Raw genomic sequence first — 14801 nt, 5'->3', positions numbered from 1 at the left:
ACAAAAGTTATAAAGATTCTGAATTGATTTACGACAGTGTTATAAAATAATTCGTGTTCGAGAAAGCGACCATTTAGATGCCGCAACTCGGGGACAGAGCGGATGACGGCAGGTGTTCCCTTCAGCCGTCCGCTGTGCCCGTATACAAATACAGTCCGAGAGGCACCCAGCTACCGATCGGTCCGCGTGACTCGAACGCCGGCTCAAGCGTTGCCTCGGATGACGTCACAGACGAGCTGCAACTAAACCCACATTTTCGGTACAAACAGGAAGTGAACTCTCGATGACTGTACACTGTACCCAGATCACTTATAACTCACGGAAGTAACTGTTTGTGTGCCACCCGCGATGTTAACAAAACCACATGGCAAGTAATGAGATTATTATCCACTTTTGTGGTGAGCAATTAACTTCGGTTATTAGAAGTCAGGGCGAAAGACCTTTTAATTGGAACTTACCGTGGAGGTCGCCTTTGAGCTGCTACTAGTGTTTTGTATTATTGTTGTTGTCAGGAATATTATTATGTTTCGCACGTGAACTTTTCTGAATATAATTGAATCAGTTACAATTCAAAACTTTTAATAATTTATAATCACAGTTTCTGATCCCGACGAGAAAATAAGAGTGTGGAAACATTTGTTTCAGTGGGTACAAGAATAATGCGGACTTGCAGACTGCAAATTATGGTCAACATGGTCTCCATCACTTTCTGGCTGACCACAAAAATAGTTTTCGGACAACATTTCTTATTTTCTCATTAATCCGCCACCCCACAAGGGGTCTGTGGTACACCTGCACATCATCTGATGTCATCTGCTCACCTTCCATTAGGTAATTATCTGCGTCTTCAAAACTTCCCTCCATATTAAAAGCGTGTGCTGGATCGGGAGTTGAACTTCATACCTCTACCTCACAAGTGTCGTACCGTCTAAACTGACCGAACACGACCTGTGTCGTACAGTTACACTTATCGATTACACGGGAGATTGTGAGGATGGGATCAAAACAATTATTGTACTCACAGAGGCATTCAAACATTTTTCCTGCACTCCATACTTCACAAGAATAACATGTACAATGGAACATACCCTCTGCATAGTGTAGATGTAGATGCAACACTGAAACTGTAGTATATACTGAAGGAAACAGAGTTGAAGAAATGTAATCTGGAGTACTAGTTTTATCACAGTGTGTCAGACCCGAAATTGCTTCGGACCTCCGAAGACACCGAGGCGGCAATTACTACCACCGCCGGCTCCGTATTTGGAGGTCCGACACGTCCGGATCCTCGAGACAGTCGGTAGCGCGTACCCAGGAACTGGCTCGGTCGCACGGGGATCAATTCTTGAAGAGCTGCTCAAAGTTGGAGTGGATTGCAGCACTAAATGGCGACGACTGACAGAACACAGGGATCTCCGGGGCCTGTCGAGAAACGAGGAGGCGTGGTAGAATCACCAGCCACTGCATGCTGTGGTGTCGCAACGCTTAGGCCCATCCCACCCCTCATTAAATCGACCAAGACTTCTACGAAAAATTGTAAGCACAGTTATTATTATAATGTTCTTTAAGTTTGTTTTTGGGTTTTCAGAAATACTGTGGGAAGAAAGTTAGTTTATGTTGCAGATAACATGGAAGACGTCGCCCGATGATCACCACGAAAGTTTGACGTAGCGGCAAGTGGGCGAGGAATAAAACGATTGCTGCAAACTACCGCGAGCCGCGGAAAAGCCCGGGCCACGAGGGCGTCGAGCTTCCTAGGTCGTCGTCGGATACCATCAAAGGAAGAGATATGCTGGTTTCTCTTTGTAAACAGATCGATCGAGTCTTAAAAACGTTCTTGTAAAACATATAGGTGGATGACACATTAGGTGGGACCCGATGCCTGTAATACTTCCACAGTTATTAAAAAGTTGTTAAACGGCAAAACCAATAGTTCATCATTTATATAGATAAAAAGTAGTAAAGATATAGGAAAGGAAGAGCCGCGGCGTCAGAACGAAAAGTGATACATCGCTCATCAACGAAGGAGGACGTAAGCAGCGGGCGTTACGTGGTGAAAACAAATCGACTGATAAAATAGTAAGTCTGTAATTAAGCATAAAGCCACGTAACACTGCAACGCCACTCGAGAAGCTGCAGTCGGTACCTGGAACAGCCTCAGGATGTGCAGCAACTAACCCCTTTGGGTAGGAAATATGGGCCGATCTGTAAACCACACTGCAGTGATTCGAGAATGGTCTATAAAACTGCAGGTAGCGGGACCTGTCAGCTCCCCACACCTATCCGCGGAGGTTTTTCGAGATATTCGACAATTCGAAGCATTTCATTCGCAGGCCTGCCAGGTACAGGAGCCAGTACAATAGTCGGCTCAATCATGCACACTGTCATTAGAACTTAAAATAGTGTCCCTGTCGTGACCTCCTGTAAGTGCAAACTGCAACAAACACAGTTAAAGCTGACACAAGTAGTCTTATCGAGTGAGAATCGCACCATATTTACTCGAATCTAAGCCGCACTCGAATCTAAGCTGCACCTGAAAAATGAGACTCGAAATTAAGGAAAAAAAAATTTTCCCAAATCTAAGCTGCACCTGAAATTTGAGACTCTAAATTTGAGGGGAGAGAAAAGTTTTAGGCCCCGCCTCGAAATTGAAACAAAGTTGGTCCGTTGTAATATGAGACACAATTTAGGTCGAATGAATGACGATACAGCTACAGTAGTTTGGTTTGAGTCGTAAGCTTAGCAGTTAAGCTTTACCAGGTAGCCATTGCTATGCATCAGGCACTCCGTCCCTATTTATACGGGTACCCTTCCTTTTTCAAATACTTCATCTAGTTTGAATTCATTGCTTATTTTGCTTTGATCTGATAAGTGCCGTTTTCTTTGTTATAGGTGTTTACGTCAATTTAAGCCGAAAATGCATTACTGTACTGCGTAATGCATTTGTTACATACTAATAATGAGTGTTAACGACATGTTGCTGCTCGCAGCATGGATTGCTTTTGTGCACGCTAACGCCGCTTACAAAGAGAGAGAGAGAGAGAGAGAGAGAGAGAGAGAGAGACAGAGAGAGAGGAATCTTCTCATTAGTGAAACAATGGCAAGAGACTGATATTTGTTGTTACTTACACTGCTGCTTTCTTTGATAATGATCAACAAGAACCAAGTAATAGACTGCGTATGATAGAAGATGTTCTGAACAAGAGTTTAGCGAAAATTTTTCTCTGTTTGAAAATCTTAGCAGATGCCTCTTTAGTACATTACATTCTGCACAGAAATTAGTCATCTTAGATTTAAAAATCTAGTCAACTGTCATGCTTCATTTCTGACAGTATCACTATTAGGCATAAGAATAATACGAATATAAACATGATACGATACGTATATTCTTCCGCGTTTGCTGTTGTCTCACTCTAGTTTCATAGTTTATTAGGGAGACAGGATTTAAATGCGATGGCAGCAAACACGAAAGAATACATGGCAAAATGTTTATATTCATACTATTCTTATGGTGAAGAGAATAGGCCTACTGCATGTGATTCACAATTCATAAAAGTTCCTATTAGCAACCATTTCTTGTCACAGGTAGGAAAAAATTCAGAACGTAGAGTTGGCCATATTGACAAACATCCCAAACAGTCTTTCCAGTCGGATTTTCGTAGTACATTGAAATGCTGCTACACTCGAAGATGAACAATATGGAATTTGTATTTACTTCGTTGGATAATGTATGAAAATGCAGTGGTCGAAACTCGGGGCGGAGAGAAAAGCTCGTCTTCCACCTTTTTTTTTTTTTAATTTATTTGTTGACGCAGAGGTTTTGGCGGCAGTATTTATCTTTGTGCCTGCAAAGCATGCCTGTGTTAGCGCTATATACTTCGACGGCAGAAGTTAGTTGTGGTGGCACCTACCCACATTTTTCAAAACTTCCACTTACTTTGCACTTGATTCTAAGCCGCAGGCAGTTTTTTGGGTTACAAAAATTGGAAAAAAAGTGCGGCTTAGATTCGAGTAAATACGGTCACCGGCCACATCGCGCCGAGTTTCCACCCTCGTTACGGTCAGCTGAAGTTGTCTCGTCACCGTCTTAATGTCGGAGGAAGAGCAGGACATCCCCAAGTTGTCCACAGACAAATAACTTTTAACTGGGTTCACCACGAAAACTAGTTCCGGCAATATTACCGATCATACTGTAAGATGGAGGCCAGCCTGCATCTGAATATTCTGTTTAAATGACTGTACCGTCCGCCTGCAGATCTGACAAGAATATTAATAGTTAACGTGCTGATAAAATCTACACAGTGCAATACAGCTATCTGAGATGTTAAACTAATGACAAGGAAACTTATGCAACATATAAATTGAAATAAAATTGTTTAACTATCACATACATAAATTAGCAAAATTAATTAAATTGGGGAAATCCAAATAGTTATATCAAAATTGCTTTTAAATAAAGTGATACACCACAAAGTTTGTATCGTAATATTCCTCAGTACTCTGTCTGACACATAGGGAAAATCAGTTACGTCTGAAGTGAATGAAGACTAATGGTAAGGATGTTTTCGTATGCTCCTCACCGTGGGGGCACAATTTTATTTAGCCGACAGAACGTACACTATAAAGCAGAACCAGTACACATCTGCAAATTAAGTGTTTATGGCTGTAAATAAGTAGATAAAAATAAGGGAGAGTAGCAGTTGCATATTTCTTTCACAATTTAATGGGAAGTGAGTAAAATAAAGCAGAGCACCGGCAATTCGAATCCTGAACGCAGAGCACCTCTGGAATAGTACAACTGCCACGACAAACAGTATTATTACTAAACGGTATCCGAGAATCCTCAAGTTTTAATTTGCACGACATTACATGACAGTTTATTTCACTTACCCAAGATCCTCCTCGAAGCTCCGACGCAGTAGATGGGAATTCCATTGTCTCGGGGTTCAAGCATGTTACACCAATTTCGATACTTCCGCTCCAAGAGTTTATCTGAAAATGGGCACAGATTAATTTAAAATTGCCAAATCTATAATGCTGAAGACTGTCGAAACTGATCTACACCGTCAGCATCGAAAACCACAAAAGAGTAAATGTAATGGGACCAGAGTAATATCAGACTAGTGCACAAGTTCCTAGCATTTTTCCACAACATTCTCCTCCACTATTTACAACAATCTGCCAAAACTAGGACGACGACAAAATGTGTTCACTTAAAGTGGAGGGATACGATTTTTTCACGGCGCGTATTGTCAAGTTCGCACAACCGCGCACCGTGTCTTCGTAATGACGTGACGTCGGAGAAGAGGTAGCGTGCAGTCAGTATCGACGTTTTTAAATTCATGTGATGTCTGAGAAGTGTATCCTGTGTACCAATTTTTATTGTGTTTGAAAGCTACATACTGCACTACTTGCAGCTGTTCTCAAAAAGCATTTGCACGACCTTCCGTAGCAACACTGCTCCCATTTCCATCTGTCAGAAGTCTCTTAACGAGAAAGGTATTAACGACAGTGAGTAGAATGGCACAATTTGAAATGTCTTCGTTGTACTGCATCTGCGTTTCGAGAAACGTTCACACGATCTGTCGTCCTGCGAAAAAACAAAGAACATATAGCAACGCGCTGTACTGTGTGGACTGCCTCTCTGAACAGCGCTACCACTTTTCCAACGTAACAGAGCTCCTCACTCAGAAACCATAGTAGTTCAACTCGCAGTGAACAGATTCAAGTTTCGGTCGGTCGGTCAATTGGGAGGAAGGGGGAGGGGGGTGTGGAAGAAAGGGGGCGGGAGGGAGTTGGGGGCGTAGCAGTGGGCCGCCACCAAACAGCACGGTGAGCTGTGTTAGCGTAATGGTTAAGGTGTTGGGCTGCTAAGCGGAAGGTTACGAGTTCAAACCTTGTGCGATGCTTAATATCTGCCAGCACGGTAGCTCAGCTGTAATAAAAAACTGAGTGGAAGGATCAACCCCACCGGGGAGTGGGGGGGGGGGGGGGGGGTCGGCAAGGTCATCAGTCACACAATCTAGGACGGTAGAAATCGAGTGAGGCACAACACGAACAGCATACTCCAGTCGTCAGTCGTGGGGAAGGGGTAACTTGCAAACAAATAGGAAAAAAGGACATCACGGCAGCAGGAAGGGGGAAAGAACAGGACGGGGTGTGTGGAAACGGGGAGAGCAGGGGCATCCTAAAGACATTACTCAGAGGGGCGCACCCACATTATCACAGTACAACAGGCCTGTGTGTGTGTGTGTGTGTGTGTGTGTGTGTGTTTTATTGTGTCTATCTACCAGCGCTTTCTCGTTTGGTAAGTCATAGCATGTTGTTTGATGTGACTTACCGAACGAAAGCGCTGGCAGGTCGATAGACACACAAACAAACACAAACACACACACAAAATTCAAGCTTTCGCAACAAACTGTTGCCTCATCAGGAAAGAGGGAAGGAGAGGGGAAGACGAAAGGAAGTGGGTTTTAAGGGAGAGGATAGGGAGTCATTCCAATCCCGGGAGCGGAAAGACTTACCTTAGGGGGAAAAAAGGACAGGTATACACTCGCACACACGCACATATCCATCCACACATACAGACACAATGTCTGCTTGTGTCTGTATGTGTGGATGGATATGTGCGTGTGTGCGAGTGTATATCCGTCCTTTTTTTCCCCCTAAGGTAAGTCTTTCCGCTCCCGGGATTGGAATGACTCCCTACCCTCTCCCTTAAAACCCACTTCCTTTCGTGTGTGTGTGTGTGTGTGTGTGTGTGTGTGTGTGTGTGTGTGTGTGTGTGTGCGACTGTATACCTGTCCCTTTTTTCCCACTAAGGTAAGTCTTTCCGCTCCCGGGATTGGAATGACTCCTTACCCTCTCCCTTAAAACCCACATCCTTTCGTCTTCCCCTCTCCTTCCCTCTTTCCTGATGAGGCAACAGTTTGTTGCGAAAGCTTGAATTTTGTGTGTATGTTTGTGTGTCTATCGACCTGCCAGCGCTTTTGTTCGGTAAGTCACCTCATCTTTGTTTTTTTATATATATATATATATATATATATATATATATATATATATATATATATATATATATATATATATTCACTGTTATTTAGACTTGATACTAGGACTGAGGAATTACAGAGCAAAAGATGAAGTGTCTACTGTCAATTCTGAAGCACAGCATGAAAAACACGTTTTTCAAAATTTTTCATAAAAAAATCTGAATGGTTTATCCTACTTTTTGTACATTATATGAACTTAAGTGGTCTACATACTAGATGTATAAGAAATTTAGATCTGTATGTCAACTCATTAGCGAGCAGCAGGTCTCTGAAAATAGGAAAAGTGGTGCCCGATTCATGAGTGGCTACACAGGTGTTTGTACAGGGAGTCGCTGCTTTGTACGGGCTCAGCATTTATTTTCTTTTCTTACGTTAGCATAAGAGCAGCATTCTTCGTCACCAGTAACGATACAGGATAGGAACGGTCGGTGTCGTTCACGAGCCAATTGACGAAGAGAAAACAGAGATGCACGTACGGTCACACACTGTGGTTTTGGCTCGGAGCGTGCAGAACCCACACACCCGATTTTTTAACCTTCCCCGTAGCGTGCAAATGTCACACTGTGGTGGAATGATCACAGTTCATCACATTTGACTCTTCTCGAGTGCAATGACACGGTTTAAGGTGTTTAAATGAAATTTATCAAACCCTATAGGTCTTTCCGAATAAAGAGTGTCACTAACGTAAAAAATTACTACTTTGTCGTGCTCTGCCTGACAGGATTATCCTCAAATGCAGTGCAAATATTTCTGTCCATCTCTGCTGCTGTCACCCCTCCACTGGATTCAAACAAGAGAATACTTTCAAAATGTTCCAATTTCTCCACTCAATACTTCATTTTGTAGTTTTCACATGTCTATGCACTGTCTCCAATGACAAAACGTAAACTGAAACAGCAATAGTGAACTACAAATAAAAATAACAGCCAATAAACAAACCTGGAATACAAATGGGCAAAAATTTATACGGGATGAGAAGTTCCGCCTTATGCAAGACACCTTTTTTGTTTTGTTTCACCCACACGTTTCAGCACTTTTGTGCTAGCGTTAGTGGGTTCAATTTTTTTTTAACTGTAAAACTGTTGTTACATATAAAAATTTGTGTTGTTTACAACATTATATAGAAGTTGCATTTATAACTTAATTGGCAAAAAGTGGGTGTAAGCATTAGTCAACATACCTTACACAATGTTATTGTCCATTTATTTTTGTAGCTATTCTGTTACACAATATACAACTTGTCATCTGCAAACAGCAAAACGTAATTTATTTTCTGTCTGTTATGCATTTACGAACGGATATAAGACTGTAGCACTTTTTCTGTCTGTAACTTACAGTTTTGAAGTTGTGGTGCATTCTCCTGTGTTGTTGGCGAAGTAAATAGGCAGGAGAACGCACCACAACAATACGTAACTACAATTTTACAGTTAAAAATAAAAACTGAACCCACTGACGATAGCACGAATGTGCTGAAACGTGGTCGGGTGAAACAAAACGAAAAAGGTGTCTCGCATAAGACGGAACTTCTCATCCCATTTTCTTAGCAAGCACAGACACGACAAGTAGAACTGCACCACAGGATGGCTCATATTTATAACTGAAAGGGTAAATGATTTGACTCTACTTTTTAGAATGCGGCTGCAGTGGACAGAGCCCGAGATCTCTGTTAGGTCAGAAAATGACAGTTCGATTACGATTAGGCGAAGCCTACAAATGTGAGTTATTAAATCTTAGATGTAGGGACTGACTGATCTGTAGTGCAGTGTGACATCTAGGTTAAGTTGGCAGGTGATCGTTTGCTCGTGAATTTGAGGAAAGGTAATCTAATGCTCCAGTTAATACCATTATCGATTAAGGGAGCTCACTAAAATCTGATGGCGACACTAATTAAATCTCCCACAGTGTGTGAGAATACTGAGCTCAGAATCCAAACCTTTAATATAAAACTTTTCAATTGCAATGCAAACATTTGGAGGACACATTTGGGAAGTACCATTTAACGCAGAGGCGGCCACGGCGTGCCAAATTTCACACTCGCAGTATGTGCGGATCGAGTTCCCCGACCCGTCACTCGGCTAATCTCGGTCCTTCTCCGAAGCGCCCGGAACTGCACGAGATTTCGTTCGGTATAGCGGTGCCGCATTTTTCGGTCGGCACGACTCTCAGTTCTGCAGAATCACAGCATCGGCAATGTTTATACAGTGCTATCTGCCCGTCCCTATTTGCTCCCGGTACTGAAGACGTTCACAGGTAAAGTGGCTGTCTGCACAAAAAAAGGGGAACTCTAGCAATCTGTCGTCGCGATCCTTTAAAATGAATGGCAGTGACAGATGAGACGGAGGAGAATTCTCCACAAACATACGCAACTGGTACTGCGTATTTGCTACAAAACAACATTATAATACCGTGCAGAAAGAATTTAAAGATTTTGTTGACAGTGAAGGAGCAAAAATTTACAATGGGCACATGACACTTATTGCTCTCTACATCAAAAAGCAAATTGTACTAAGTTTGGAGGCTCAGAGTAAGTTAAGAAATTGGTTGTACAAACAGTAAAATTTCCGAAGTCGAACACGTTACTCCTCTGTCAGCTGCAACAGTTTTCAGTAGAATTGAACAAAGAATACAGAGACTTCGTGTACGAATGAAAAGTACGTCGGTTAAGTCGAGTCGTATGCCCGGAACAATCTTTCAATTTAAAATCACCGCTGTCGTATTTACGAAATGAAACTAGTGCAGGGACAAAAATTAGAACATCTGGCACGGATTGCAGACTTCGTACTTTAAATGGACCTTACTGCACACCGCCCACATTGAGATACTGCAGTGTAACATCTTGCTGGTTCAATAGTGACGCATTTAAAAGAAATTGCATTATAGAAGGGACACATTCTGACAGACAGTACAGTTCTCTACGGTCGCTGCCGTTAAAGAAAGTGTGAAGTTCGAAGAATTCACTGTCGCCGTAAAAGAATTACGAGGACTGTTTCCTAAACGTTTTGAACACACTGCAAATCTTACATTTGTTTTCAAACTGTTTTCGGGACTGTCGGACGTGTCAGCTGAGAGTGCCCTTGTGCACGTGCAGATGTAAATGTTAGACCTGCAAGGTAATTCCCATTTGAAAGACAAATACATTTGGCATTAAAACTGTCTAGTACATCTACACTGCTTTCCTGAGATAGTTGCCACGTGTCCACGCTATAATATTTCAACTGATACATGTGTGTTAGAGACTTTTTTCAGTTACAAAACTAAACAAGTTACGATTATGTGGCAACTTAAGCGTGAAAATATGTGAAATTATCTGAGTGTGTCCCTATACTGACAGTCTGTATTAGAAAAAAAGTATTACATCTACAGTGTTCCAAAAATAATTACATAATACTGAACCTTTTTTAAGAAGTGTGAAATATAAATCCAAGTCATATGCAATACGACTGCAATCTGATTTAAATGTGGCACATATGTCGTTTCCCAGTCTTCACCCTCCTTACAGTCACACAGCGTAGCGTGGTGGTGTGGGAATTGCGCCAGCCAGATTGAGCGCAACGGCACACTTTGTCAGCCAAATTCTACACCACCCCCGATTTAACGGCAACTATCGTGTTTCTATTCACTGGGCATTTACGTCAGAAAATAAATTATGAGACTGCAGTTCTGAGATGACTTGGTTGTGCAGACAAACTGATTGAAGGATTTTACTCTTCTTTCAATCAAACACAACGGAAGAACAGTTTCTTAATTCTGCTGAGCTGAGGAGCGAATCGGTATTCTTCACAGATGCGTGCTGCCCGGATTGTACAGTAGAACTTAGGGCTGCCAAAGACGGTAGTGCGTAAGGACGGCAATGGGAAAACGAAAGTCGAAATACATGCCGGCACGCTTTCGGTAAACTAATTAGCGCTTTTAGGCAGCAGTTTGGTGTTAAAACTATTTTAGTCTGAAGGGTTGTTTAACAAGTAGACACATGCTGAGAACCACTAGCAGAGACGGGGAGGGGGGGGACAGAAATATACTGTCTGGCCAAAAATAGTGAAACGAAGGAGGTGACTCCTGTCTATAAGAAGGGCAAGAGAATGGACCCACACAATTACACACCAATATCACTTACTTCAGTTTACTGTAGAATCCTCAAACACATTCTCAATTCGAATATAATAAACTGTCTCGAAACTTGAGAAGCTTATGTCCACAAATCGGCACAGTTTTAGAAAGCGCCACTCGTGCGAATCTCAGCTCGCCCCCCTGTCACTCGATATTCTGCGAACTACGGGTGACAAGCAACAGGCAGATTCCATATTTCTAAACTTCCGGGAAGCATTTGACACAGTGCACCGCTGAAAGTCGTTACCGAAGGTACGGACGTACACATTACATTGTCAGATACGTGAGTGGCTCAAAGACTTCTTACGTCACAGAACCCGGTACGCGGTCTCCGACGACGATTGTTCGTCAGAGACGAGGAGTGCTCCAGGGAAGTGTAATAAGTCTGCCACTGGTCTCTACAAACGTATAAGATTTGGCGGACAGGGTAGGTAGCAACGTGCACTCGTTTGCTGTGGTGTGCAGCAAGGTGTCGAAGTCGAGTGACTGTAGGAAGATGCGAGATGACTTAGACAAAATTTCCAGTCGGTGTGACAAATTGCAGCTAGCTGTAAACGTGGAAAAAATGTAAGTTAATGCGGACGAGTAGGAAGAACAAACCTGTAATGTTTGGGTACAGTATTGCTAGCATCCCGCTAGACACAGTCCAGTCATTTAAATATCTGGACATAACACTGCAGAGCGATACAAAATGGAACAGCCGTGTGAGAATTGTGGTGGGGGGAGGTGAACGGTGGCATCGGTTTAGTGGGAGAGTTTACGGTAAGAGAGTGTCTCGCGTACAGGAGACCGCACACAGGAAGCGGGTGCGACATATTCTAGAGTAATGCTCGAGCGTTCGGTACCCGCACCGGGTCGTACCGGAGGAAGACATTGAAGCAATTCAGAGGTGAGCTGCTAGATTCGTTAACGGTAGGTTCAAAACGCGTAAGTTATACAGAGATGCTTCGGGAACTCAAATGGGAACCCCCAGAGGGAAGGTGACGTTCTTTTTGGGGAAACTACTGAGAAAAATTAGAGAACTGGCACTCGAAGTCGACTGCCTAACGATTCTACTGCCGTCGTACATCGCTCGTAAGGACTGCGAAAATAAGGTACGAGATTGGTGGCTCGTACGGAGCCACGTAGACATCCGTTTTTCCCTCGCCCTATTTGCGCGTGGAGCAGGGGAGGGAATTACTAAAGTGCGCGTCATTTACGACGGCGGCCGAGTTTAGCTTTGTTCTGCGCATCTGACGTCACAAAACACAGTCAGCCAATGGACAGAGAACGACGTTGCCAGAGCTCGACTGCAGTGCAGAGCACGGACGAGTGACTTCAGTTTCAGAAACGTTCAGTCATAAATAAAGTAATTGAACAAAAGGAATGTCTTGGTAGCCAAATTTCTTTTATAGAAAGTTCGGAAAAAACATTCTTTATACCAATTGCTTCATATTCTATTAATTAATTAAACCAAACAAGCAATAAGCCTCCTAATGCAGGCGATACCAAGGAAAGGTGTTTGTATCAGCCTCTTCTTATGTTAAGCCTATTACTTCAAAGTCGTTCTTAACCGAATCCAGGTACCTTCTCCTCGGTCTGCCCCGACTCCTCCTACCCTCTACTGCTGAGCCCACGAGTCTCTTGGGTAACCTTGCTCCTCCCATGCGTGTAACATGACCCCACCATCTAAGCCTGTTAGCCCTGACTGCTACATCTATAGAGTTCATTCCCAGTTTTTCTTTGATTTCCTCATTGTGGACACCCTCCTGCCATTGTTCCCATCTACTAGTACCCACAATCATCCTAGCTACTTTCATATCCGTAACGTCAACCTTGTTGATAAGGTAACCTGAATCCACCCAGCTTTCGCTCCCATACAACAAAGTTGGTCGAAAGATTGAACGGTGCACAGATAACTTAGTCTCGGTACTGACTTCCTTCTCGCAGAAGAGAGTAGATCGTAGCTGAGCGCTCACTGCATTAGCTTTGCTACACCTCGCTTCCAGTTCTTTCACTATGTTGTCATCCTGTGAGAATATGCATCCTAAGTACTTGAAACCGTCCACTTGTTCTAACTTTGTTCCTCCTATTTGGCACTCAATCCGTTTATATTTCTTTCCCACTGACATTACTCTCGTTTTGGAGATGCTAATCTTGATACCACAGTCCTTACATTTCTCATCTAACTCTGAAATATTACTTTGCAAACTTTCAATCGAATTTGCCATCACAACTAAGTCATCCGCATATGCAAGACTGCTTATTTTGTGTTCACATATCTTGATCTCACCCAGCCGGTCTATTGTTTTCAACATATGATCCATAAATAATATGAACAACAGTGGAGACAGGTTGCAGCCTTGTCTTACCCCTGAAACTACTCTGAACCATGAACTCAATTTACAGTCAACTCTAACTGCTGCCTGACTATCCATGTAAAGACCTTTAATTGCTTGCAAAAGTTTGCCTCCTATTCCATAATCTCGTAGAACAGACAATAACTTCCTCCTAGGAACCCGGTCATATGCCTTTTCTAGATCTATAAAGCATAGATACAATTCCCTGTTCCACTCATAACATTTCTCCATTACTTGCCGTAAGTTAAAGAACTGGTCCTGACAACCTCTAAGAGGCCTAAACCCACACTGATTTTCATCCAATTGGTCCTCAACTAATACTCGCACTTTCCTTTCAACAATACCCGAGAAGATTTTACCCACAACGCTGATTAAAGAGATACCTCTGTAGTTGTTACAATCTTTTCTGTTTCCATGTACAAAGATTGGTGTGATTACTGCTTTTGTCCAGTCTGATGGAACCTGTCCCGACTCCCGGGCCATTTCAATTATCCTGTGTAGCCGCTGCAATTTGTTTCTTTCTTCAACATAACTTTCTCTGTCTACCTGAGTTCTAGTATGTAGCCATTTTTGATACGCCTTCTTTTTCCTTTTACAGGCTGCCTTGACTGTGTCATTCCACCAAGCTGTTTGCTTCATCCTACTTTTACACACTATTGTTCCAAGACATTCTTTAGCCAGTTCTAGTACTGTGTCCCTGTACCTTGTCCATTCCTTTTCCAATGATTGTAATTGACTACATTCAACTAACTGGTACCTTTCTGAGATCGCTGTTATGTACTTGTGCCTGATTTCCTTATCCTGAAGTTTCTCCACTCTTATCCTCCTACATATGGACCTGACCTCCTGCACTTTAGGCCTCACAATCCCAATTTCACTGCAGATTAAATAATAATAAGTGTCATCAAAGAATCCCCTGAATACACATGTGTCCCTCACAGCCTTCCTGAATTCCTGATCTGTTATTATATAGTCAATGACAGATCTGGTTCCCCTGCCTTCCCAAGTATACCGGTGAATGTTCTTGTGTTTAAAAAAGGAGTTTGTGATTACTAAGCCCATACTGGCACAGAAATCCAAGAGTTGTTTCCCGTTCCTGTTGGCCTCCATATCCTCTCCAAATTTACCCATAACCTTTTCATACCCTTCTGTTCGGTTTCCAATCCTGGCATTAAAATCACCCATGAGCAGAACACTGTCCTTGTCCTTTACTCTAACAACTACATCACTGAGTGCCTCACAAAAACTATCCATCTTATCTTGATCTGTCCCTTCACAATGCGAATATACTGACACAATCCTAATT

The 14801-nt window shown here is 42.6% G+C and overlaps 1 protein-coding gene across 1 annotated transcript in view; it reads right to left on the bottom strand.

The window, feature by feature from the left end:
- Window positions 1–14801, bottom strand: part of LOC126426594 (neuralized-like protein 4) — a 294930-nt gene that overhangs the window by 254456 nt on the left and 25673 nt on the right. The window contains exon 2 of the mRNA XM_050088488.1: window positions 4891–4992. Coding sequence (XP_049944445.1) covers window positions 4891–4992 — 102 coding nt within the window. The remainder of the gene's footprint in view (window positions 1–4890; window positions 4993–14801) is intronic.

The sequence above is a fragment of the Schistocerca serialis genome, chromosome 11 (genome assembly GCF_023864345.2).
Source record: "Schistocerca serialis cubense isolate TAMUIC-IGC-003099 chromosome 11, iqSchSeri2.2, whole genome shotgun sequence".
Taxonomy (NCBI): Eukaryota; Metazoa; Arthropoda; class Insecta; order Orthoptera; family Acrididae; genus Schistocerca; species Schistocerca serialis.
Note: the sequence above shows the minus strand (reverse complement) of the source record. Positions and strands in the feature narration are given on the sequence as shown.